Source organism: Grampus griseus (assembly GCF_964374135.1).
Source record: "Grampus griseus genome assembly, chromosome: 8".
NCBI classification, from domain to species: Eukaryota; Metazoa; Chordata; class Mammalia; order Artiodactyla; family Delphinidae; genus Grampus; species Grampus griseus.
Window position 1 is genome coordinate 101,317,742 of NC_139002.1, and position 27,301 is coordinate 101,345,042.

The window sequence follows — 27,301 nt, forward strand, 5'->3', positions numbered from 1 at the left end:
AGGGCAGTTACCAAAGGGCAGTTACATTATTTGGAGGGACTGGTTCTCCTCCGTAAGAGAACTGTAGCTCAGTTTTTTCAAATAATATAATTTTTTTAAACTTTAGCTAAAAGCATTCATTTGTCTCTTAGATAAGATTCAAGAAACAAGTACTTTTTGGAACACAGGGTGTTTAAATAGAAGAAGGAAAGAAAAACACCACCTCTCCCCCTCCAGGCCTCCTGGAGCAGCAGCTCCAACCCCAGCCACGCGTGGCACCGACAGTGCCCACCTGACACTTCTCCCTCCCGCAGCTAAATTCCTAGAATTTATTTTCTAGGAATTTAGTCAATCCACACCGAATGCCTCCACTCTCTCACTTAACATCCCTAATCTGCCTGAAGGGCCCACTTGAAATTCAAGTTGTGAGCGAACTTGCACTCTTACAAGCAGAAAAAGCCCTGGCATTATTCTCTCCCGCCTGTTCACATTCCAGCCCTCCCCACGGCCCGGCCACCGAGCCAGAGGATGGAGGCCAGGATGGTGGCCCTGCGCCCTGGTGGAGACCACACCCCCAGGTAAAACCCCAAACCCAGGCCACAGGGCACTGGCTGGAAAGCCAGGGGGTGTCAAAAGCCTCCTCCCTCACCTGGCCTGGAGTGGGGGACCTTAAGACAGGCAGGGGACGGGAATTCCCTGGCGATCCAGTGGTAAAGACTCTGGACTTCCACTGCAGGGGGCATGGGTTAGATCCCTGGTCGGGGAACTAAGATCCCATAAGCCGCCCAGCGTGGCCATACGAAACAAAAACAAAAAGGCAAGAGTCTGAATGCCGGGCTACAGGCGAGGGGCCATGTCAGGCCCCCAGAGGGGAAAGCAAGGTGGGCACCTACCCATGCTGTTTGTGAGGCTTTGCTGAGAGGCTTTCCAGGCCCAAAATACCAGGGCCGGCCTGCCCAAAGGCCTGAAACAACCACCAGGAGGGACCCACATCTCAGGGCCCCAAAGTCCTCTTTTTAAATGTAAATATCCCAAAGAATTAACATACAGGGCCCCGGCACCCTCCAGCACAGCAGATTCTCAGAGGACAAAGCTGTCGATCGACTAAGGGAAAAGCTCGTGTCCCTGCAAGGCTTAGGACTTAGGGACCCACCGGGGTAAGGTGGCTAGCTCCCGCGGCCGCGCCCTCCCTGGGCGCTGTGAACCTGGCCTCCAGCAACTTCCCGACGCACCACGCCCCTCACCCACACCCACCCCCGGTCTTCCTTCCCCTCTTTCCTCCCCGCTGTGCCCCGCGCCCTACCCCACTCTGCCAAAGCTGGGCTGGTGGCTCGCAGCAGCCCAGAGGTGGATAGAAATTTGCCTGGCAACGAGTCACGGGGACCTGGATGCGGCCTGGCAATTGGCAGTTCGGCCGAACGGGGCGCGGCGTCAGATGCTCCCTAGAGACTGTCCTGTGCGCCCCCCCACCCCACCCCGTCCCTCCCTCCCATGCTGCCTCTCACTTCTCCGGGACCGCGAGTCTCCGGAAGGCTCTCTTACTCCCTGGAAAATGGCGGCCCCATGATTACATTATGGGGGGCTTAAGGGTGTCACCTGGTTTCTGGTTGGAGCGGAAGAACTTGAAGTTGCAAGAATGCTGTTTTATTTAGGTGGTAAATTCATTTGGGGCGCTAGGAGGGACTTAGATAGGGAGCGGGGCTAAAGTCCCCTCAAAGCCCTTCGGCGCAGTCCCTGCTCCCTGGAGGTCCTCTCTTCTTTCCTTCCCTCCGCACCCCCTGACACGCTCCCAGCTGCTCGTTCCAAATCGTCCCCCTTCCTGGGGCTTTGCTCCTCCCCTGCTGCCTTCTCCCTCCCGGCACCGGCCACGCCGCATCCACCTCTGCCCTGTCCCGGGCTCGCTTTTTGGTTTTCCCCATAGATTGCTTTTTACTTCCTTCTTCCCTCGGGCCCCCATAATCTCCGGAGGAAAGAGCCAGTGGTCCAAACTCGTGGAGGCCTCAGTTCCTTCCCCTTGGGCGGGGCGCCGCTGGTGGGTGGGACAGAGCAAGTGCTCCGCTCACAGGGCTCATGGTTAGCGAGTTCTCGCTCCAGCTGGGCTCCAATTAGCCTCAGCTTTGGAGCCCAGGAGGCCTGCAGGCGAAGGGATGAGGGAGACTGTCCACGGTTGGGACCAACTCTCCTGCCCAAAACTCCTCTCTGGAGCCCCCTCACATTCCCAGGTCCTCCCCAAGAGAGGATCCCCAGAGGCCTCAGCTGGCCTGCATTCCGAAGCTGGGGGGCAGCCAGTCCACTGGATGGGGTGGTGGAAGGGGCCTCCAGGCTTCCCGGACAGCCGTCAGGGACAGTGGGTGAGGCAGTTATAATGCACATGCTTTGATTGTCGTTTCTCCCTTGTTTATCATCATCCTGGAAAAGTGAATACTCAGGAGGGGAAAAAACCCAGGGTAACACTGGGGAGGAGGGGCTGGCAGCAGCTGACAAGGTTGAACCTGGGCCAAGGGTTCACTTCACTTGAGGCCTGGAGCCTACCCCTACCCCCCAAATGGGCAAATGAATAAGAGCCTTTTCTAGGCTGGACCAGAAACCAGCCAAGTTGCCGGGGTTTCCAGTTTCTGCTACTTACTAGCTGTGTGACCCTGAACATAATTGCTTAACCTCTCTGAGCCTCAGTTTCTATGTCTGAGGAAAGTAATACCCACCTCATAGGGTTATAGAAATCAAAAGAGATAAAGTGTGTACAATATATATACAATGCCTAACACAAAGTAAGTATTCAATAGAAATGGCTAACACTTCCGGTACTTACTATATGCCAAATACATTATACTGTATGTGTTAACTTACATCCTCCTCACAAAACTGCTATGAGAGAGGTAATGTATCATCACTATTTTATAGATAAGGGAAGTGAGGCACAGAGAGGTTCAATAACTTGCCCAAGATCACACAGCTAGGAAGTGGCAGAACTGATAGCTACCATCATCATTATCATCATCATGATTATTCCCTTATTATTCCCTTACTTATTCCCTTGTAGTCTCCTTGAGGAAACGGGCTTTGCCCATAAGTATTTAATAACTGCTTCAGTTCTCAAAAGGTCAAGGCCTTACAAATTTTGAAAGACAGCTTCCATTTCCTAAAACCTCCACAGAAAAAAATTCCCGGGTTCCTCAGGGAAACAGCAATGGCATCAGGGGAAAGGGGGAAAAATGCTTTTTTAAATTTTAAAAAAATTCTTTTTTTTCTGGACACACCCTGACATGCGGGATCTTAGTTCCCCAACCAAGGATGGAACCCCTGCAGTAGAAGCATGGAGTCCTAACCACTGGACCACCAGAGAAGTCCCAAAATGCTTTTTTTTTAATTAGTAAGCTTGGATTGACCTAGACAGAGTCACCTCTTCCAGCTCTAAGGGTGGAGACGGATTGCTTCACTTCTCTGAACCTCACTTTTCTATAGCCTTCTGGCCAGGGGCCGAGTGAGAACTCAGCATGAGATCTCAAGAGATGGGCACCTTGTGGACCACCAGTCCCTGTCCCGAGAGAAGCTCTTCGTTCTTAACCCTTTCCGATCCTCAGCCCCGCTGCTGGGAGGTTTTCCATTAAGGCCAGGTCTCAAGTTTGTGGTGGAAAATAACAGAGATTTTTAAAGGGAATTGAAACCACTGGCCTCAGCAGAATGTTCCACACACATTTGCTCTGGCCCATTCACGGCAGCACCTCTGCTGGCATCAGTCAGCCTTGGGAAGCTCTAGCAAATGCCTGACTCCACGGGGCGATTCAGAGGCCGGTAAACAGCTCTGGCATTCCCAACCAGTGGCAAGCATTCATGCACTGAATTCTTTGTCCTGATGAGGACGGACAGAGAGCTGCTCTGTGGTGCAAAGCCCAAAGCCAGAACTCCAGTTTCCAAACAGCAGCCGGAAAGCACGCCAAGGCCGAGGCATGCAGGCCAGCAGCCCTTTCAGCCCTATTTTGCTTGCAAAATAAACTTGCCCAAACTTGGACTTCTTTCTTGAAAACTTGGGTTTACTTGTTAATTCCAAAGGGGGAAAAGACTTGGTGCTGTTACAATGGAGAAACTTGGCGATCTCCTCCTTCACCGAGGGCTCCAAGTCATGAGGGTCCTGAGCAGTGACCCCACTCCACTTCTGTGGGATCGCTGCCCCAGAACACATAACCTGAACCCAAGCATGAGGAAATATCCTCAGACAAACCCACACCGAGGGACGTTGCTGCAAAACAACTGGCCCTGTACACTTCAAAAATCTCAGTGTCACAAATGACAACAAAAAGCAAAGGAACTGTTCCAAACTGAAGAAGCTAAAGAGACCATGACAATTAAAGGTCACGTGGGATCACAGGTGGTTGAAGCCTAAATGGGAAAAAAGACATTGCTACAAGGAAATTGTAGTTACTGGGGCAATTGGTAAAATTTAAATATGGGCAATGTGTCAGATAATAATAACAATATTAAGTTTCCTGAATTTGGCTCTTATCTTGTGGTTATATAAGAGAATGTCCATACATGCTGAAGGATTTAGGAGTAAAGGGTCATGATGTTTGCAATTCACTTTCAAATGATTCAGCAGATATAATGATAATTATAACATCGAGAGAGAGAGAGAAAGAGAGAGAGAGAGAGAGAGAGAGATTAAAACCAACAAGGTAAAACTGGGAAATCTAAGTGAAAGTTATATGGTTATTCACTGTGTCATTCTTGCAACTTCTCTGTGGGTCTGAATTCAAAATAAATACACTGTAGGGCTTCCCTGGTGGCGCAGTGGTTGAGAGTCCACCTGCCGATGCAGGGGACGCGGGTTCGTGCCCTGGTCCGGGAAGATCCCACATGCCGCGGAGCGGCTGGGCCCGTGAGCCATGGCCGCTGAGCCTGCGTGTCCGGAGCCTGTGCTCCGCAACAGGAGAGGCCACAGCAGTGAGAGGCCCACGTACCACAAAAATAAATAAATACACTGTCAAAAAAACAGGAACGTCAGTTACAAGCTGAGCAGCATCTCTCACGTCACAGCTAACACGCAATGCCAGAGAGCTAAGATGGGACTTGAGAAATGAGACGCACGTGCCAGCAACGTGCAAAGTCCTGGGGGTGCAGTGCCTTGGCTTTGGGCCACTAGAGACATAGCAGTATTTCAACAGTGCTGTTGCTCAAAACATTTGAGTTGGTTTACCAGCCACATGGGAAAATTAGTTGCGCTACATTATAATCATGCCTTGTTTTTGACCCCAAACAGCCCCATCCACCTAATTAACCAGCCTTGCTTCTGAAAAGATCATAGACTATTGGAACTGGCAAGGGCCTTAGAGAATGCCTGCCTTATCCATGTTACAAATGAGTAAACCGAGGCTCAAAGAGGGGCCTTCACTTGTTCAAGGTCATGGCGAATCCCACTTACTCCCAGGCTAGTGGTCTTTTCAGAGTTTTGTCCTGGGAACCCTGGAGGATCTTCCAGGCCCTTTGGCCATTTGCAGGCCTCAAGAGAGGAAGATTTGTGCTTCCCCAAGGAAATTGTTCCTTTTTTAAATGCACAAGTGATGTTGAGAGCAGTTCCAAAAGAGAGGGGACAAAAATATTCTTAACAGTAAAATTTTCACAGAAGTGTAGCACCTCCCGAGTATAAGTGTGTTTGTTTAAAACAAAAATTGTCGTATTACTTTATGATCATACCTTAGCTACATCCCACGTAACCATGGCTATTTTAAGAAACCTCAATACATAGAAAGTCACACTTGCCAAACAGAAAAATGAGGATGAGGGCATTGTCCCGGTCGTTCTCTATCTCGCCATCCACCCTGAGACCCCTTCTCCGTGCTTCTCTGCCCTGCTCTGTGCCTGCGGAAGGCCGATCCCTCTACCCGCAAGTTCTGGGCTCGGGACTTCCCCGGTGGTGCAGCGAGTAAGACTCAGAATGCAGGGGGCCCGTGTTCGACCCCTGGTCAGGGAACTAGAGCCAACATGCATGCCGCAACTAAGTTCACATGCCACAACTAAGGAGCCCGCCTACCGCAGCTAAGACCCGGCGCAACCAAATAAATAAACTTTTTTTTTAAAAGAAAAGACCTGGGCTCGCTTGCCCTCCAGCGCAAGGCACCATCAGAAGGAAAGGTCAGGAAGCTTCTTCCTGCTTCTCATGGCAGGCAGGCAGTCCTGGCAGATGCTGTGGCCCCTCGTGGCTAGATTCCAGGAATACCATCTCTTCCCAGGCCCCTTCAGGCCCAGGGGTAGCACCAGCCTCCCGCTGTCCCTGGGGGTCTCACCACCCCTTGTTGGCTGCTTGGTCCTGGCCCACTACTGCGTGAACAGCCGCCATTAAATTCTCCGTGGCTGAGTTGTCTTCACGAACGTTTCCTGTAGGGACCCTGACACGTACAGAAATGAGTTTGAGCTGGTGAAAAACATACACTGCCTTTTGTGAGCATGGGGTGCATTTCAACATAATTGAATTGGGGACTTCCCTGGCGGTCCAGTGGTTAAGACTGCACTCCCAGTGCAGGGGGCTCAGGTTCGATCCCTGGTCGGGGAACTAAGATCTCACATGCCGTGGGGTGTGGCCAAAAAAAGTAAAAAAAAAAAAAAAAAGAATTGAATTTGCCAAACGTCCCCTTAGCCACGCCCACAGTCAGTCACACTGCTTAAAGCAAGGTGCACTGTCAGGCTGCACGCCCTGCTGTGGCCCCGTGCTGGAACTCCAAGGAAGGACACAGAGGAGCCCAGCCCAGCCCCCTCCAGGTCTCCTGAGACCACTCCCGCCCTCAAATGCAGGAACTGGGACCTCAGAGTATTAAGACCTCCTGAATCTGGGCCCTGCAGGACTTTGGGGAATAACTTGGACCATCCCCATCAGGTAGGCGGTGAGAAGGCGTCAGGAAGAACGGAGGAAGGGGGGGACTGAGAGTGGGTGGGCAGAACAAGCGAAGGAAAGCTCGCTGGGATGGGCCCTCCATATGCGTCTCCACCCCCTGGCACCTCCTCCATGTTCCCCCTTCCGGTGGTAACAGTCACTGCAGCAGGGAGGGCTCCTGTCCTGTGGTCACTGCCTCCAGCCTGGGCCTGATGTGGGAGGAGGGCAGCTGGGAAGTTTCTCACATTTGAATGGCCCGTTGCCATGTTCCTGATCCATCTGACCCACTACTCCTGACTGTCCCAGCCAATGAGATCTCACCCTGAGAGTCCAGGGAAACATCACCATCATCCTCATCATCCCTGGTAGAAGCGTCACTTACACGTGTGTATTTCCAGTGTTCCAGTGTCCCACATCCATCACATCATTCGGTCTGTGGAGGTCAGCAGAGGAGGATTCTGAGACCAGGGGGGCAGGGACAGCATCTAACCACATGATGCTCTAAAAATACTTGCTGAATGAATGGACGCTGAGGGCCACACTAGTGTACATCACCCCTTCCTCAAGCTAAAAAAATTTTTTTTTAATTGCCATATTATTGGACAATCTGGGTAGTTCTGCCTGGGAGATCTTTCCAGCGTCCCAGTGGGCATCCCCCTGGCTGTGTACACAAGTGCACCGCACTGTCACCCACTTATCCCCCCTCCAGACGCCAGGACCACACATCTGCACACTCCGTCCCACTCCACACTCATCAGCTTCAGAACGGAGAACTGGGATTTGGGCCGTGGTTGAAAGCAGCACACTTGTGGGGTGCCCAGACCTGGTTAGGACGGAAGGCAGCTGCGTGTAGGCACGTGCGCCAGTGGGCGTGTGCACACTCTAGCTTTTCAGTGTGTGTGCAGGGGCTCACACCCACCTCCCTAGGACTCCATGCCCACCCTCATGCTCTCAATAAACAAACAAATGGCTGTGACATGAATGCTATACCCTTAAATGCGACACCCTTGCACAGCAGACAACCCAAACACCTGAACAGACAGACTCTGGGCCTGTGGATGCTACCCCTAGTTTATGGGTGAGGAAACTCTTGCCCAATTCACAAAATCAGCTTTTAAAAAGCCACGGGGGCTGGGGGAGGGATAAATTAGGAGTATGGGATTAACAGATACACACTACTATATATAAAATAGATAACCAACAAGGACCTACTGTATAGCACAGGGAACTATGTTCAATATTTTGTAATAACTTATAAGGGAAAAGAATCTGGAAAAGAATATATATATATATATATTTATTTATATAAAACCGAATTACTTTGCTGTACTCCTGAAGCTAATATAACATTGTAAATCAACTATACTTCAATACATAAATAAAATTTTTAAAAAATATTTTAAAAAGCCACAGGGGATCAAGCACCTCCCTTGCTACCTATCTTTCCGAAAGCAAGAGCCACCCGTGAGCTCCAAAGCCCCCCAAGGACACAGGCTCTGCTGGCTGACGCGGGAGTGGATGAAGCTGGCAAGGGCCCGTCTGAAATCCAAGCGAGGGCAGGTGGATTTCACGCTGGGCAGGAGATCCCACTGCTCTGCGCTGAGACCCGCAGATAAGCTGGCTCTGGAGAGGGCAGGAGGGGGTTGGAGCTGGTATCTCCACTCCAGGGCTGATGGGAGAGGTACAGAGCTGCTTCCACTGGCAGAAAGGAAGCAGCTCTGGGGAATGGCAAGGGGGATGAGCTTGGTTCGATCATTTTGGCCTAAGAAGGCGCTGCCCTCTGCCCAGCAATGACCAACATCAGAAGCCAGTTTCTAGAAGGTCCCCCCACTCTGTATTGTCTACAGAGCTGTAAATCAGAAGGGGACTTTTGGACTTCCCTGCGGTCCAGTGGTTAAGACTCCGTGCTCCCAATGCAGGGGGCATGGGTTCGATCCCTGGTCGGGGAACTAAGATCCTGCGTGCCTCAAGGGAAGGCCAGAAAAAAGGGGGTGGGGGAGGGGACTTCTGTCAGAAGAGATTTTTCATAAAGTTTAGCGCTCACGTGGACTAGAAGGAAGCATAAGGACATGTGATTCGAGATCAGCACCCTTATTTCGAAGGGGAAACTGAGGCCCAGAAGGGCAGGTAACGAGGCCAGCCAGCAAACCTACAGCCAAGTTTGGAACAGCTGGCAGGCCTGTGGCCCACGGTCAGATCCCTTTCTGCCATTCCATAGGCCTTTTCTTCCATTCATGTCTGAACCATCTCTGAATCGTATACTCCTATCTGAGGATGCCGAGTTGGTGGGCAGGTCCCGGGGCTCGGGCTGCCAGCGTGCCCAGCCTCTCTTGATATCTCAGCAATGGTACAACCAGCCTCACCATGAGAATCGAGAAGCAAAGAACCCCTCCCATCACCCACTAATGCAACTAGCAATGCCACTGAGGGGACCCAGTCTGACCTGTCAGGGCTGGGTATGCAGCCTCCCTAGGCCTCATCCTCCCATTACAGAATATAAAAGGCACAGGACATCCGGGTTAACATCCGGGTTAATAAACAGCTTTATTTGCCCTTGACAGCATCCATTTTCTTACATTCTCAATTAATTTGCCATTAAAGTGCTGGAAATTTCCTTAATCACGATAACATTTGTTAAAAGAAATCAGAATTAATATCAGGAACGTGGCGATCACAAAGAAAACATTTCTCTTACAACACACAGAATGGAAGGCCCTCGTGTCGAGTCGGTGGGTTGGCTAATTTGCAAACACACTCTAAATTCCCTCTCATGGTGAGCCCCAAACGGGCTGGGACCGCCACCCCTGGGGAAGAAAAAGCAACGCTAAAGAGTTCTAGAAACACCCACACGCCCTGCCTGGCGGCTCCTCTCAGCCATCTTTGGATGTTTCCTGTTTGAGTAGATCCGAACGGCAGGAGAAATGAAGGTCTGGCCCCCCTCTACTGCCTTCTCCACCCCCCACCCTGACTAACAGAAGCCCCAAAAGTCATTACAATGAAAAAGTGGGTTTCCATGACCCCAACGCTAACAATGTTCAGTAAAAATGAGGATAATAAACACAAAAGCTTGCTTAGTAAACAGGAGCTCTCAGCGTTCAATGCAAAAACAAAAACCTGAAATCTTAAGGCAAATACTGTTGACTTTGCACACGGGCTGGACGAAGAACTTAGAACTCTTTACCTATCTGTAAAGCTCCAGGAGGAGCCTATAGGCGCTTGTCTTTTCAGCGCTCGCCCCTGCCAGAGGCCAGGTGTTTGCGTTACTGCTGAGGCTGTCAGCGGGCTTCTCTTTGGAGTTTATATACAAACTCACCCAAGGCTGATGTATTTTTATACATATATGTACACACACACAGAGGCCTGCTACTCTTTCTTTGTGGAAACTGTCAGCTCCACCTCGGGAAGCTGGATGCCAACTTTAGTCCCACTGTCACTGCTAGAAGATGTCAGTTGGGACTTCTTAGAGGCCAAGGACACTCCACTCCCCTGTAACTTGCCTGCCTCATCATCACTCCCAGTCACCTCATAATGACCTTTGCTCTTTGACCCCAATCCACCAAAGGTACCAAATTTCAGCTTCCCATGTTTCCCTTTGACTTTCCCGCCTTCCAGCAACACTTCCCCACCTTCGAACTCCAAAGTTCCCGGAGGGGTAGAAGATGCAGAATGCTCCCTTTCTTCACTGAAGGAATTTGAGCGGTGCTGTGCCTTCTTGCTTTTGAATAAGGAGAATTTGCCTTTGGGCGAAGACGTTTCGACTTCTGCCTCTCCTTCCAGAGAGCCTAGGCTGGCCTTGGAGCTCTTCAGGTCACCTTTGGACCCTGGAATGGACGCTTCCGGTGAGCCGGTGACACCAGGTTTCCCTTTAGGTTTGGAAAAGTTGAACTTGGGCATTTTGACTTTGGACTTTTTAAGTTTTACATCAGACTCTTCCCACTCGGCCTCTCCGGCACCAGACTGGACAGTGGCCTCCGCTTTAGGGAAGTTAATATCCACCCCTACTTCTCTGCCAACCAGCTCACGGCCAGAGAAGGTGAACTTGGGGATCTTCATCTTGGGGAATGTTACTTTTCCAGATCCGCTTTCCAAGTGACCTTGAGGCCCAGACACGCTCAGCCCAGGACCCTGAAGTCCCATCTGGTCTCCTTTGACACCTCCTTCTATCTTTGGTCCTGAGAAATGAAGTCCTCCGGCAAACTTAGGTGCATCCAGGTTGACAGCAGAGGAGACCTGGGGTCCTTTCCACTCCCCGCCGGAACCTTTGACGCTCACATGCCCCTCACCCAGGCTGATATCTGGGGCACTGACACCCCCTGAAACATCCATGCCTCCTTTGATTTTCGGGCCTTTCAAGCTGACACCAAAATCTGACTCAGGAGATGCCACGTTAAAGGAAGGCCCTTTCATGCCAATGTCAGGAAGGGCCCCGTGGAAACCTATTCCTGAACCTTTCAGATCACCTTTGATTTCAGGACCAGAAATATGCCCGGTTGGGAGTTTCACATTCACACCTGGCAGCTCCACCTCACATCTGGATGACTTAAGTCCAGGCGTCTGGAGGTTTCCTTCTAGGTCTTGAACACTGATGCCTGGAAGACCTCCTCCAACCGTGGGGCCTTTCATGTCACCACTGGCCCCGAGGCTGCCTTTTGCTTTTGGTCCTTCCAAGTTCAAGTCCACATCTGGTGCTGAGATTTGAGGGCCAGAGATCTGAGGCCCTTTCAGGTTCGGGCCTCTGAGGTTCAAATCTATGCCGGGCCCCTTTAGTTCTCCAGCGACTTGTGGCCCCTTGACGCCGATGTCCAAGTCGGACCCTGGAGCAGAGATGCCAAACTGGGGCAGCTTCATCTTAGGAAGTTTGATACCACCTTCAGGTGCCTCCAAGCTTAGGTCAGGAGCACCTACTGATACTTCAGGACACTTGATGTCACCAGAGACAGCCAGGTCTCCCTGCAGGCTTGGTCCCTTCAGGGTCACATCTGGCGCACCGACATCAAGCATCGCTGTGGCATCAGTTCCAGGCACTTTCATACCATCACCTTCCACCTTCACCTTTCCACTGACACCTCTGAGGTCAAGCCCAGGAGCGTGCACCTTCATGCTGGGAACAGATACATCCAGGCCTCCCTTCAAACTTGGTCCTTTCGAGTTCAGGTCAAGGTCAGGTCCAGAGACTTTTGGCGCAGAGAGGTTCACTGAAGGCAAGTCTATTTTTGGCCCTTTCAGAGACACATCGGGCCCTTCAAGCTTAACATCTGGTGCGCTCAAGCCTCCTTCTAGAGAGGGCAGCTGGACCTCAGCTCCCCCACCCTCCATCTTCACACCAGGGACGCCGATCTTGGGCATCGAAAACTTGGGGAACTTAATTTTCGATTCTGGACCTTGCAGATCTACATCTGGTCCTTCCAGTCCCACACTGGGGACATCACCCTTTATCTTTGGTCCTTTCAAGTTAACATTCACATCAGGGATGGAGACTTGAGGGGCAGAAATGCTGAATGACGGTGCTTTGACTTTAGCATCTGGGCCTTCAATGTTGATGTCAGATGCATCCAAGTTTGCCCGCACCCTGGGGCCTTTCAAGTCGCCCTCTATTTTTGGCCCTGAGACATCCACACCTGGCACCTTGAACTTGGGAGCTTTCAGCTTGATGTCAGGACCTTCCACGTTAATCTCTGGTGAGGAAACATCCAGGTCAGGTGCCTGGATTTCACCCCCCATTTTGGGGCCAGGGAGGGAAGCTTCCGCTTTAAATTTAGGTGACTTAATGTCAAATTCGACATCTGGAAAGTACATTTTTCCAAACATAGGTTTCTTGGTCTTGGGAGATTTCGCGTCGACTTTAAGTGAGGCATCCGGCCCTGCAACGTTGACATCTGCATCAGGAGACTTGAGGCTGGCATCAATCTCACCCCCAGGAGCATTCACATCAAATCCTTGTTTTTTGGCCTTAATTTTAGGACCACTCATGTGAATTTTAGGCATTTTAAACTTACTCTTCTTGCCCTTGCCACCAACACCAATTTCAGGAGCCTCAACATTCAGCTCTGCCTCAGGAACTGTCACATCGAGGGAAGGTGATTTGAAGTCAGCTTTGGGGCTTTTGGCCCCAAACCCAAACTTGGGCTTCTTAAATTTGGGAATTTTCACATCTGGCCCCTCAGTGTTAATATCTGGGCTCTCCACGTGTACATCTAAGCTTGGAGCTTCGAAATCAACTTTGGGTCCCTTGAGGTCCAGTTCACCGCCTTCTAATTTGGGACCAGAAACTCCAATTTTGGGTGCCTTGAGATGCAAATCAGTATCAGGCGCAGTTACTTTAGGGGCAGATATATCCAGTGAGGGCATCTTCAAATGTGGGCCACTGAGTTTGGCATCAGGGCCTTCAAGATCCAGACCTGGACCTTTAAGGTCTACTTTGGGGCCTTTGAGAGTCCCTTCAATCTTAGGGACAGACACATCGAAATCTCCTTTGCCTGTGGATCCTTTCAAATCCAGGTCGACATCAGGCACGGAGATTTTGGGAGCTTTGATGTTCATCTCCGGCATCTTGAACTTGGGGCCTTTCAGTTTCGCATCTGGACCTTCAATATCCACATCTGGAACATCAACGTCCACCTTGGGTCCTGAAACGTCAATGTCAGCCTTGGGCAGGTTCACATCCACTTCGGGGCCCTCTCCTTTGAAGCCAGGCATGCTGAACTTGGGCATTTTCACCTTAGGCATCTTCAGGTGCCAGTCTGGGCCATGAACGTCCACATCTGGAACATCAATGTCCACTTTGGGGCCCTTGACATCAACTTCGGGGCCCTTGAGGTCACCTTCCATCTTAGGCAGAGAAACATCCACATCTCCCTTTACTTTGGGTCCTTTCAGGTTTAAGTCAATGCCAGGCATGGGGATCTTAGGGGCTTTGATGTTCACCTCTGGCATCTTGAACTTGGGGCCCTTCAGTTTCGCATCTGGACCTTCAATATCCACATCTGGAACATCAATGTCCACCTTGGGTCCTGACACGTCAATGTCAGCCTTGGGCAGGGTCACATCCACTTCAGGGCCCTCTCCTTTGAAGCCAGGCACACCGATCCTGGGCGCCTTGAGATGCAGGTCAGGCATTTTAAACTTGGGGCCCTTCAGTTTCCCTTCTGGACCATTAATGTCAAAATCAGGAGTGTCTATGTCCAGCGTAGGGCCTTTAACATCTATTTTGGGGCCTTTCAGATCTCCTTCCAGTTTAGGGATGGAAGTGTCCAAATCTCCTTTTATCTTAGGTCCTTTCAAGTTCAAATCAATGTCACTCATGGAGATTTGTGGGGTTTTAAAATGGACATCAGGCATCTTAAATTTGGGTCCTTTGAGTTTCCCTTCAGGACCTTCAATGTCCACCTCTGGCCCTTTCAGATCACCTTCTACCTTAGGCAGTGAAAAGTCCACATCCCCCTTTACCTTTGGCCCTTTCAGACTTAAGTCAAAGTCAGGCATGGAGATCTTGGGGGCTTTAATGTTCATCTCTGGCATCTTAAATTTAGGCCCCTTCAGTTTTCCATCTGGACCTTCAATACTGATATCAGGAGTGTCAGTGTCCAGTTTGGGGCTCTTGATGTCCACCTCAGGGGACTTGAGATCACCCTCAACTTTGGGCAGAGAGATATCAACATCACCCTTCATTTTGGGGCCCTTCAGGTTAAAGTCAAGGTCAGGCATGGAGATTTTAGGGGCTTTTATGTTCATCTCCGGCATCTTGAATTTAGGGCCCTTCAGTTTTGCATCTGGACCTTCAATATTTACATCTGGAACATCAACGTCCACCTTGGGTCCTGAGACGTCAATGTCAGCCTTAGGCAGGTTCACATCCACTTCGGGGCCCTCTCCTTTGAAACCAGGCATGCTGAACTTGGGCATTTTCACCTTAGGCATCTTCAGATGCCAGTCTGGGCCATGAACGTCCACATCTGGAACATCAATGTCCACTCTGGGGCCCTTGACGTCAACTTCGGGGCCCTTGAGGTCACCTTCCACCTTAGGCAGAGAAACATCCACATCTCCCTTTACTTTGGGTCCTTTCAGGTTTAAGTCAATGCCAGGCATGGGGATCTTAGGAGCTTTGATGTTCACCTCTGGCATCTTGAACTTGGGGCCCTTCAGTTTTGCATCTGGACCTTCTGTATTCACGTCTGGAACATCAATGTCAATCTTGGGTCCTGAGACATCAATGTCAGCTTTAGGCAGGTTCACATCCACTTCTGGGCCCTCTCCTTTGAAGCCAGGCATGCTGATCTTGGGCATTTTCACCTTAGGCATCTTCAGGTGCCAGTCTGGGCCTTGAACATCCACATCTGGGACATCAATGTCCACTTTGGGACCTTTGACGTCAACTTCAGGGCTCTTGAGGTCACCTTCAACTTTGGGCAGAGTAACACCCACATCACCCTTTACGTTGGGGCCCTCCAGATTCAGGTCAACGTTAGGCATGGAGATCTTGGGTGCCTTGAGGTGCAGGTCAGGCATTTTAAACTTGGGGCCCTTCAGTTTCCCTTCTGGACCATGAACATCAATGTCAGGAGTGTCTATGTCCACCTTGGGTGCTGAGACATCAATGTCGGCCTTGGGCAGGTTCACATCCACTTCAGGCCCCTCTCCCTTGAAGCCAGGCATGCTGATCTTGGGCATTTTTATCTTGGGCATCTTCAGGTGCCAGTCTGGGCCATGAACGTCCACATCTGGGGCATCAATGTCCACTTTGGGACCTCTGATGTCAACTTCAGGGGCCTTTAGGTCACCTTCCACCTTAGGCACAGAAACATCCACATCTCCCTTCACCTTAGGACCTTTCAGGTGCAAATCAAAGTCAGGCATGGAGATCTTGGGGGCTTTGATGTTCATCTCAGGCATCTTGAACTTGGGGCCCTTCAGTTTCACATCTGGACCTTCAATATCCATATCTGGAACATCAACGTCCACCTTGGGTCCTGAGACATCAACGTCAGCCTTGGGCAGATTCACATCCACTTCTGGGCCCTCTCCTCTGAAGCCAGGCATGCTGAACTTGGGCATTTTCATCTTGGGCATCTTCGGGTGCCAGTCTGGGCCATGCATGTCCACATCTGGGACATCAATATCCACTTTGGGGCCTTTGAGGTCAACGTCAGGGGCGTTTAGTTCACCTTCCACCTTAGGCACAGAAACATCCACATCTCCTTTCACCTTAGGACCTTTCAGGTGCAAATCAATGTCAGGCATGGAGATCTTGGGGGCTTTGATGTTCATCTCTGGCATCTTGAACTTAGGACCTTTCAACTTTCCCTCAGGTCCTTCAATGTTAACATCAGGGCCTTCAATGTCCACCTTGGGTCCTGACATGTCAATGTTGGTCTTGGGTAGGTTCACATCCACTTCTGGCCCCTCTCCTTTGAAGCCGGGCATGCTGATCTTGGGCATTTTTAGCTTGGGCATCTTCAGGTGCCAATCAGGGCCTTGAACATCCACATCTGGAGCATCAATATCCACTTTGGGACCTTTGATGTCGATCTCAGGGCCTTTCAGATCTCCTTCAGTCTTGGGAAGGGTAACATCTATATCACCCTTCACCTTGGGCCCCTTCAGGTTTAAGTCAATGTTAGGCATGGAGATCTTGGGCGCCTTCAGGTGCATCTCTGGCATCTTGAATTTGGGCCCCTTCAATTTCCCCTCTGGGCCTTCAATGTTAATATCAGGAGTTTCAATGTCCACTTTGGGGCCCTTGATGTCCACCTCAGGGGCCTTGAGGTCACCTTCCACTTTTGGCAAAGACACATCCACATCACCCTTTAGTTTGGGGCCCTTCAGGTTAAAGTCAAGGTCAGGCATGGACATTTTGGGAGCTTTGATATTCATCTCTGGCATTTTGAATTTGGGGCCCTTCAGTTTCGCATCTGGACCTTCAATATTCACATCTGGGGCATCAATGTCCACTTTGGGGCCAGAAATACCAATGTCAGCCTTGGGCAGGTTCACATCCACTTCGGGGCCCTCTCCTTTGAAGCCAGGCATGCTGAACTTGGGCATTTTCACCTTGGGCATCTTCAGGTGCCAGTCAGGGCCTTGAACATCCACATCTGGGACATCAACGTCCACTTTGGGCCCTCTGATGTCCACACCTGGCACGTTCATTTCACCTTCTATCTTGGGCACCGACACATCCACATCCCCTTTGACTTTGGGGCCTTTCAAGTGTAAGTCCACATCAGGCATGGAGACCTTGGGAGCTTTGATATTCATATCAGGCATCTTGAATTTGGGACCTTTTAAGCCTCCCTCTAGACCTTCCACATTGATTTCTGGGCCCTCAATGTCCACTCTGGGACCCTCTATGTTGATGTCTCCTTTTGGCAGATCCATAGCCATATCTGGCCCTTCTGCTTTTAAGCCGGGCACACTGAACTTGGGCATTTTCATCTTGGGCATTTTCAAATTCCAGTCTGGACCATGAACATCCACATCAGGTGCATCAAGATGAACTTCTGGTGCCTTAATGTCCACTTTGGGTCCTTTAAAATCACCTTCTAAATTAGGACCTGCAACATCTAAGTCTCCTTTGACTTTAGGACCTTTCAGGTTTAACTCCACATCAGGCATAGACACTTTAGGAGACGAAATACTCAAGAAAGGCATTTTGAACTTGGATCCTTTCACTTTTCCTTGGACCTCAATATCGGGAGCATTAAGGTCAACTTTTGGACCTGTTACATCCATATCTGGCTTTTTGACTTTGACATCTACCTCAGGTGTCTGAACTTTGGAGCCTGAAAAATTAAATTTGGGAAGCTTAAAACGAGATTTCTTTGACTTGCCTTCAACATTGAGCTTAGGACCAGAAATGTCCACTTCTGGGCCCTTTACATCTAACTTGGGAGCTTTAATGTCACCTTCCAATTTGGGTCCAGAAACATCAACATCTCCCTTAAGTTTTGAGCCTTTCAAATTCAGGTCAATTTCTGGCATGGAGATCTTGGGCATGTTTACATGCACATCAGGCATCTTCAGCTTTGGACCTTTTAATTTGCCTTCTGGGCCATGAATATCAATATCTGGTGCATCTACATCTATCTTCGGGCCTTTGATGTCAAGAGAAGGCCCTTTCAAATCACCTTCTACATTTGGAAGTGAAATATCCACCTCTCCTTTCATTTTAGGGCCTTTAAGATCAAGGTCCAAATCTGGCATTGATATCTTAGGAGTTTTGATATTCATCTCTGGCATCTTGAACTTGGGACCCTTCAGTTTCGCATCTGGACCTTCAATATTCACATCTGGGGCATCAATGTCCACCTTGGGTCCTGAGATGTCTATGTCAGCCTTGGGCAGGTTCACATCCACTTCTGGCCCCTCTCCTCTGAAGCCAGGCATGCTGATCTTGGGCATTTTTATCTTGGGCATCTTCAGGTGCCAGTCTGGGCCATGAACGTCCACATCTGGAGCATCAATGTCCACTTTGGGGCCTTTCATGTCAACTTCAGGAACTTTAAGCTCACCTTCCACTTTTGGTAAGGACACATCCACATCACCCTTCACTTTGGGGCCCTTCAGATTAAAATCAATGTCAGGCATGGAGATCTTGGGGGCTTTGATGTTCATCTCTGGCATCTTGAACTTAGGACCTTTCAACTTTCCCTCTGGTCCTTCAATATTAACATCAGGGCCTTCGATGTCCACCTTGGGTCCTGACACATCAATGTCAGCTTTGGGCAGATTCACATCCACTTCTGGGCCTTCTCCTTTGAAGCCAGGCATGCTGAACTTGGGCATTTTCATCTTAGGCATCTTCATGTGCCAGTCTGGGCCTTGAACATCCACATCAGGGACATCAATGTCCACTTTGGGGCCTTTGACATCAACTTCGGGGCCCTTGAGGTCACCTTCCACTTTAGGCACAGAAACATCCACATCTCCTTTCACCTTAGGACCTTTCAGGTGCAAATCAAAGTCAGGCATGGAGATCTTGGGGGCTTTGATGTTCATCTCAGGCATCTTGAACTTAGGACCCTTCAACTTTCCTTCTGGCCCTTCAATGTTAACAACAGGGCCTTCAATGTCCACTTTGGGTCCTGACACATCAATGTCGGCCTTGGGCAGGTTCACATCCACTTCGGGGCCCTCTCCTTTGAAGCCAGGCATGCTGAACTTGGGCATTTTCATCTTAGGCATCTTTAGGTGCCAGTCTGGGCCTTGAACATCCACATCAGGGACATCAATGTCCACTTTGGGGCCTTTGAGGTCAACTTCAGGTCCTTTAAAATCTCCCTCTACCTTGGGGCATGTGATATCCACATCTCCTTTCATCTTTGGACCTGTTAGATTAAGATCAATATCTGGCATGGGTATCTTTGGAGTCTTAAAATGCATTTCAGGCATTTTAAACTTTGGACTTTTCCACTTTTCTTCTGGTCCTTCAATGTTAACAACAGGGGCTTCAATGTCCACTTTGGGTCCTGACACATCAATGTTGGCCTTGGGCAGGTTCACATCCACTTCTGGGCCCTCTCCTCTGAAGCCAGGCATGCTGATCTTGGGCATTTTTATCTTGGGCATCTTCGGGTGCCAGTCTGGGCCATGCATGTCCACATCTGGGACATCAATATCCACTTTGGGGCCTTTGAGGTCAACGTCAGGGGCCCTCAGGTCACCTTCCACCTTAGGCACAGAAACATCCACATCTCCTTTCACCTTAGGACCTTTCAGGTGCAAATCAAAGTCAGGCATGGAGATCTTGGGGGCTTTGATGTTCATCTCTGGCATCTTGAACTTAGGACCTTTCAACTTTCCCTCTGGTCCTTCAATATTAACATCAGGGCCTTCAATGTCCACCTTGGGTCCTGACACATCAATGTCAGCCTTGTGCAGGTTCACATCCACTTCAGGGCCCTCTCCTTTGAAGCCAGGCATGCTGAACTTGGGCATTTTCATCTTGGGCATCTTCAGGTGCCAATCAGGGCCTTGAACATCCACATCTGGGACATCAACATCCACTCTGGGGCCTCTGATGTCCACATCTGGCACATTCATTTCACCTTCTATCTTGGGCACAGACACATCCACATCCCCTTTGACTTTGGGGCCTTTCAAGTGTAAGTCTACATCAGGCATGGAGATCTTGGGGGCCTTGAAGTGCATCTCAGGCATCTTAAACTTGGGACCCTTAAGCTTTCCTTCTGGCCCCTCCAGGCTCACATCTGGGGTTTCAATGTCCACCTTGGGTCCTGAGACGTCTATGTCAGCTTTGGGCAGGTTCACATCCATTTCAGGGCCCTCGCCTCTGAAGCCAGGCATGCTGAATTTGGGCATTTTCATCTTGGGCATCTTCAGGTGCCAGTCGGGGCCTTGAACATCAACATCTGGGAGATCAACGTCCACTTTGGGGCCTTTAATGTCCACATCGGGCACTTTCATTTCACCTTCTATCTTGGGCACTGACACATCCACATCCCCTTTGACTTTGGGGCCTTTCAAGTTTAAGTCCACATCAGGCATGGAGATCTTGGGGGCCTTGAAGTGCATCTCAGGCATCTTAAACTTGGGACCCTTAAGCTTTCCTTCCGGCCCCTCCAGGCTCACATCTGGGGTTTCAATGTCCACCTTGGGTCCTGAGACATCAATGTCTGCCTTGGGCAGGTTCACATCCACATCTGGGCCTTGGCCTTTGAAGCCAGGCATGCTGAATTTAGGCATTTTCATCTTGGGCATCTTCAGGTGCCAGTCTGGGCCCTGGACGTCCACATCTGGGACATCAACGTCCACTTTGGGCCCTCTGATGTCCACACCTGGCACGTTCATTTCACCTTCTATCTTGGGCACAGACACATCCACATCCCCTTTGACTTTGGGGCCTTTCAAGTGTAAGTCCACATCTGGCATGGAGATCTTGGGGGCCTTGAAGTGTATCTCAGGCATCTTAAACTTAGGTCCTTTCAACTTTGCATCAGGACATTCTTGATCAACATCAGGAACCTCCACATCCACATAGGGACCTTTCAAATCTCCCTCCCATTTTGGCACAGACACATCCACATCCCCTTTGACTTTGGGGCCTTTCAAGTGTAAGTCTACATCAGGCATGGAAATCTTGGGGGCTTTGAAGTGCATGTCTGGCATCTTAAACTTAGGGCCTTTCAACTTTGCATCAGGACCTTCCAGATCAACGTCAGGCACCTCCACATCCACACTAGGACCTTTGATATCAACTTGCGGACCTTTGAGATCACCTTCTAGTTCTGGCACAGAAGCATCCATCTCTCCTTTCAGTTTGGGTCCCTTCAAATTCAAGTCCACATCTGGCATGGATATCTTGGGAGCTTTGATATTCAACTTAGGCATCTTAAATTTAGAACCTTTTAATTTTCCTTCTGGTCCCTCAATATCCAAATCAGGAGTATCAATGTCCACTTTGGGGCCAGAAACATTAATGTCAGCCTTTGGTAGATTCACATCTACATCGGGGCCCTCTCCTTTGAAGCCAGGCATGCTGAATTTGGGCATTTTCATCTTGGGCATCTTCAGGTGCCAGTCGGGGCCTTGAACGTCCACATCTGGGACCTCAACGTCCACTTTGGGGCCTTTGATGTCCACATCTGGCACTTTCATTTCACCTTCTATCTTGGGCCCAGACACATCCACATCCCCCTTGACTTTGGGGCCTTTCAAGTTTAAGTCCACATCAGGCATGGAGATCTTGGGGGCTTTGAAGTGCATCTCAGGCATCTTAAACTTGGGACCCTTAAGTTTTCCTTCTGGACATTCAACATCTATATCACCAACATCCACATCCATTTTAGGGGATTTTATGTCAATTCCAGGACCTTTCAAGTCTCCTTCCACTTTGGGAAGAGAAACATCTACATCAGTTTTCAGTTTAGGGGCTTTCAGGTTAAGTCCAACATCAGGCATAGAGATTTTGTGTGTTTGTATATGCATGCTTGGCATCTTGAACTTGGAACCCTTTAGTTTCCCCTCTGGACCTTCAATATTCACATCTGGAACATCAATGTCCACCTTGGGTCCTGAGACATCAATGTCAGCCTTGGGTAGGTTCACATCTACATCGGGGCCCTCTCCTTTGAAGCCAGGCATGCTGATCTTGGGCATTTTTATCTTGGGCATCTTCAGGTGCCAGTCTGGGCCATGAACTCCCACATCTGGTGCATTAATGTCTACTTTTGCACCTTCGGTGTCAATGTCAGGAGCTTTAATCTCTCCTTCTACTTTTGGAACCGTAACATCATAATCTCCTTTCATTTTATGGCCTTTCAAATGCAGACTAACATCAGGCATGGATATCTTCTGAGGCTTTATGTTCATTTCTGGCAACTTAAATTTAGGACCTTTTAGTTTTGCATCTGGACCTTCAATATTCACATTTGGAACTTCAACATCCACCTTGGGTCCTGAGACATCAATGTCAGCCTTGGGCAGGTTCACATCCACTTCTGGCCCCTCTCCTTTGAAGCCAGGCATGCTGATCTTGGGCATTTTTATCTTGGGCATCTTCAGGTGCCAGTCTGGGCCATGAACATCCACGTCGGGGACGTCAATGTCCACTTTGGGACCTTTGATGTCAACCTCTGGCCCTTTCAGACCGCCTTCACCTTTGGGCAGAGAAACATCCACATCCCCTTTCACCTTGGGGGTTTTGAGGTTTAAATCAACGTCTGGCATAGAGCTCTTCAGAGGCTTGAAGGGCATCTCAGGCATCTTGAACTTAGGACCCTTGAGCTTCCCTTCTGCACCTTCAAGGCTCACATCTGGGGCTTCAATCTCAACTTTGGGTGCAGAGACATCAACGTCAGCTTTAGGCAGGTTCACATCCACTTCTGGGCCCTCTCCTTTGAAGCCAGGCATGCTGAACTTGGGCATTTTCATCTTGGGCATCTTCACATGCCAGTCAGGGCCTTGAACATCCACATCTGGAACATCAACATCCACTTTGGGGCCTTTGATGTCCACATCTGGCACTTTCATTTCACCTTCTATCTTGGGCACAGACACACCCACATCCCCTTTGACTCTGGGGCCTTTCAAGTGTAAGTCCACATCAGGCATGGAGACTTTGGGGCCCTTGAATGGCATCTCAGGCATCTTAAACTTGGGACCCTTAAGCTTTCCTTCTGGCCCCTCAAAGTTCACATCTGGGGCTTCAATGTCCACCTTGGGTCCTGAGACGTCAATGTCAGCCTTGTGCAGGTTCACATCCACTTCAGGGCCCTCTCCTTTGAAGCCAGGCATGCTGAACTTGGGCATTTTCATCTTGGGCATCTTCAGGTGCCAGTCGGGGCCTTGAACGTCCACATCCGGAACATCAACATCCACTTTGGGGCCTTTGATGTCCACATCTGGCACGTTCATTTCACCTTCTATCTTGGGCACAGACACATCCACATCCCCTTTGACTTTGGGGCCTTTCAAGTGTAAGTCCACATCAGGCATGGAGATCTTGGGGGCCTTGAAGTGCATCTCAGGCATCTTAAACTTGGGACCCTTAAGCTTTCCTTCTGGCCCCTCAAGGCTCACATCTGGGGCTTCAATGTCCACCTTGGGTCCTGAGACATCAATGTCTGCCTTGGGTAGGTTCACATCCACATCTGGGCCTTGGCCTTTGAAGCCAGGCATGCTGAATTTAGGCATTTTCATCTTGGGCATCTTCAGGTGCCAGTCTGGGCCCTGGACGTCCACATCTGGGACATCAACATCCACTCTGGGGCCTCTGATGTCCACATCTGGCACTTTCATTTCACCTTCTATCTTGGGCACCGACACATCCACATCCCCTTTGACTTTGGGGCCTTTCAAGTTTAAGTCCACATCAGGCATGGAGATCTTGGGGCCCTTGAAGTGCATCTCAGGCATCTTAAACTTGGGACCCTTAAGCTTTCCTTCTGGCCCCTCCAGGCTCACATCTGGGGCTTCAATGTCCACCTTGGGTCCTGAGACCTCAATGTCAGCCTTGGGCTGTTTCATGTCCACATCTGGGCCCTCGCCTTTGAAGCCTGGCATGCTGAATTTAGGCATTTTCATCTTGGGCATCTTCAGACTCCAGTCTGCATCCTGAACTTCCACATCTGGTGCTTTAACATCTACTTTGGGACCTTTGATGTCCCCATGTGGAGCTTTCATCTCACCTTCTATTTTTGGTGCAGACATATCTAGATTCCCTTTCATTTTGGGTCCTTTAAAATCCATGTCAACATCTGGCAGGGTCATCTTGGGAGCTCTGAAGTGCATCTCAGGCATCTTAAACTTAGGGCCTTTCAACTTCCCTTCTGGTCCTTCAAGGCTCAGATCTGGGGCACTAATATCTACCTTGTGTGCAGAAATGTCAACATCAGCCTTGGGCAGGTTCACATCCAATTCTGGGCCCTCTCCTTTAAGGCTGGGCCTGGTGAATCTGGGCATTTTCATCTTTGGCATCTTTAGGTTCCAATCAGGACTGTGAACTCCAACATCTGGGGCACTGACGTCTACCTTTGGCCCCTTCAGGTCCCCTTCCAGTTTTGGCACTGTAACATCATATTCCCCTTTTACCTTGGGACCTTTCATATGCAAATCTACATCAGGCATGGAGATCTTGGGGGCCTTGATATTCACGTCAGGCATCTTAAACTTGGGACCCTTCAGCTTTCCTTCAGGTCCTTCAATATTCACATCTGGAAGTTCAACATCCACCTTGGGTCCAGCGATGTCAATGTCAGTCTTGGGCAGGTTCACATCCACTTCTGGGACCTCTGCTTTGAGGCCGGGCATGCTGAACTTGGGCATTTTCATTTTGGGCATCTTCAGGTGCCAGTCTGGGCCTTGAATGTCCACATCTGGAGCATCAATGTCCAGTTTGGCACTTTTAAGTTCAACATCAGGAACTTTAATCTCACCTTCCACCTGCGGCACTGTGACATCATGTTCTCCTTTTACACTAGGGCCTTTCAAATGTAAGTCCACGTCTGGTATGGAGATCTTCGGGGCTTTGATATTCATCTCAGGCATCTTAAACTTGGGTCTTTTCAATTTCCCCTCTGGTCCCTCAATACTCACATCTGGAGCACAGACATCTACCTTGGGCCCAGAAATGTCCACATCAGGCTCAGGCAGGTTTACATTCACTTCGGGGCCCTCTGCTTTGAACCCTGGCACAGTGAATTTGGGCATTTTCATCTTGGGCATCTTCAGGTGCCAGTCTGGGCCATGAACGTCCACATTAGGGGTATCGATGTCCACTTTGGGGCCTCTCATCTCTCCTTCAAGTTTTGTTGCTGTTACATCATACTGTCCTTTTACCTTTGGGCCTTTCACATGCAAATCCACATCAGGCATGGTGATCTTTGGTGTCTTGACACTCACTTCAGGCAGCTGAACATCAGGACCTTTAAGGTTGCCCACCAGGCCCCCTATGTTGACCTTTGGGGCTTCCACACTGACCTTGGGCCCTGAAATACTGACATCACCTTTGGGGAGATTCACATCTACATCTGGCCCTTCCCCTTTAACTCCTGGAGTGCTGAACTTGGGCATTTTCATCTTGGGCATTTTCAGGTTCCAGTCCGGACCATGAATGTCCACATCTGGGGCACTGACATCCACTTTGGGGCCTCTGACATCAACTTCAGGGACACTGACTTTCCCCTCTACTTTTGGAAGCGTGACATCCACACCCCCTTTCACCTTTGGTGCGGCAACATTTAAGTCTACGTCTGCCATAGAGATCTTGCAGGTTCCTTCTTTCCCAGAAGGACCACTAAACTTGGGGCCAGTCACGGTCCCCTCTAGGCTGGGTGTCTCTATGTCCACTTTGGCGCCTTTAACTGCCACTTGAGGGCCTTTAACATCACCTTGAAGCCCAGGAGCAGAAACCTTAATGTCTCCTTTCAGTTTAGGGGACCTGAGGCTCAGATCCACATCCTGCATGGAGATATTAGGTGTCTGAACAATCACTTCAGGAGTCTTGATTTTAGGACCTTTCACCTTCCCTTCCAGTCCCCCAGAAGCAACCTCAGGTAGGCCAACATCCCCAGAGACCCCAGGAAGTGTCACATCAATGCCAGCTCCCTCTCCCTTAGAACCTGATACAGAGAATTTGGGGGCCTTCACCTTGGGCATATTCAGTTTGCCCCCTGGCCCGTGAATATCAATGTTAGGAGTTTGAACTTCCACCCTGGAGCCAGCGATGCTGCCCTCGATTTTGGGCACAGAGATGTCCACCCTTGAACTCCCCTGTGGCTTGGTACCTTTCAGGCCCAGGTCACCCTCAAGGGATGGCCCAGTGATCTGGGGGCCCTTCAGCTTCCCCTCAAGCCCCTTAATACTGGCAGAGGGACCACTGACTTCTAGCTGAGGGGTCTGGATGTTCCCGCCAATGGTCAAGCCTGGCTTGCCACCCTTGTGCCCCACAGAGAATTCAGGGGCAGAAACACTCAACCCTGCCTCTGGGGCCTGACCCTCAAGCCCTGTTGAGACACCAAATTTTGGGAGCTTCATGGAGGGAAATTTAATTTTCCCATCGTTGCCACTCTCAAGAGCTGGGCCCTGCCACTCTGCTGCCCCACCCCCAGGAGAAGACAGAACGTCCACCCCTGGGACTTGGACCCCTCCTTTGCTACCTAAGTCCAAGCCCTTTGCACTGACACTGACACCCGGGCTTCCCACCTTTATCCCAGGCCCGGTGACCTGGACCTTCGAGTGGCCAGCACCTTGGAGCTCTGGTCCTGAAGTGGAAATGGACCCTGCTTGGATGTCCACAGTGGAGCCTGTGGTGGGGGACAGTGCCCCCGAGCCCGAGGGCAGTCTGATCACTGTCTTCCCAGGCTGGGTGTCCACATCCACGGTGGAGATTTCAGTCAGTTCGTGCCGTGGAATCTTGATCTTGAACTCAGGGCTGCTGATGTCGATGTCCTTGGCTCCTTCGCGGCTTGTCACGTCCACAGTGTAGGCTGTGACCCTCCTAGTCACCGTGATGGTGCGGCTCTGGGTCTCCCCAGGCTCCCCTTCCACTCCATCCTCCGGCTTCAGCCGAGGCTTGATCTTCGTGGTGTAGATGCGCTGGTACTCCTCGTCATCCCCGCTCTGCAGAAACACATGCCCCCCACAGGTTGCAGCAGCGTCTGCGTGAGTGACAGCCGCCTGGCCGCAGCCCAGCCCACAGCATGGTTGCCTGTTTCCCAAAGAAGCCGGGACCGTAAGGGAGGCCCACGGAGCCTCCTGGGACACAGCACAGGGGACTGAAGAGAGGGGCTGACGGCCACACCACAGGAGGAGAACAGAAATTACTTGGGGAATCTCTGGTAAGCAAAAGCCATGGGGAGTGGGGACAGGTAGACTCCCAGACAGTGGAGTCTGGGAGAAGGATTTACAATCAATTCTAGATTCGAATCGGCCCAGCAGGTCTCAGGGACACCTCCCGGTGACTAGCTCCGTGTTGACTGGACCTTCAGCTCTCACCTCTCG

At 50.3% G+C, this 27,301-nt stretch overlaps 1 protein-coding gene across 3 annotated transcripts in view; it reads right to left on the reverse strand.

Annotated features, from left to right (window-relative positions):
* AHNAK (AHNAK nucleoprotein) overlaps positions 1 to 27,301 on the reverse strand; it is a 92,127-nt gene that overhangs the window by 44,570 nt on the left and 20,256 nt on the right. For 2 of the 3 annotated variants that reach the window (XM_082659420.1, XM_082659419.1), the window contains exon 5: positions 9,361 to 26,920. The exons of the other annotated variant lie outside the window; for it this stretch is intronic. In XM_082659420.1, the coding sequence (XP_082515546.1) occupies positions 10,205 to 26,920 (16,716 nt within the window). In that variant the 3' untranslated portion in view covers positions 9,361 to 10,204. Of the gene's footprint in view, positions 1 to 9,360; positions 26,921 to 27,301 lie in introns of those variants that run through there. 3 annotated transcript variants of the gene reach the window in all.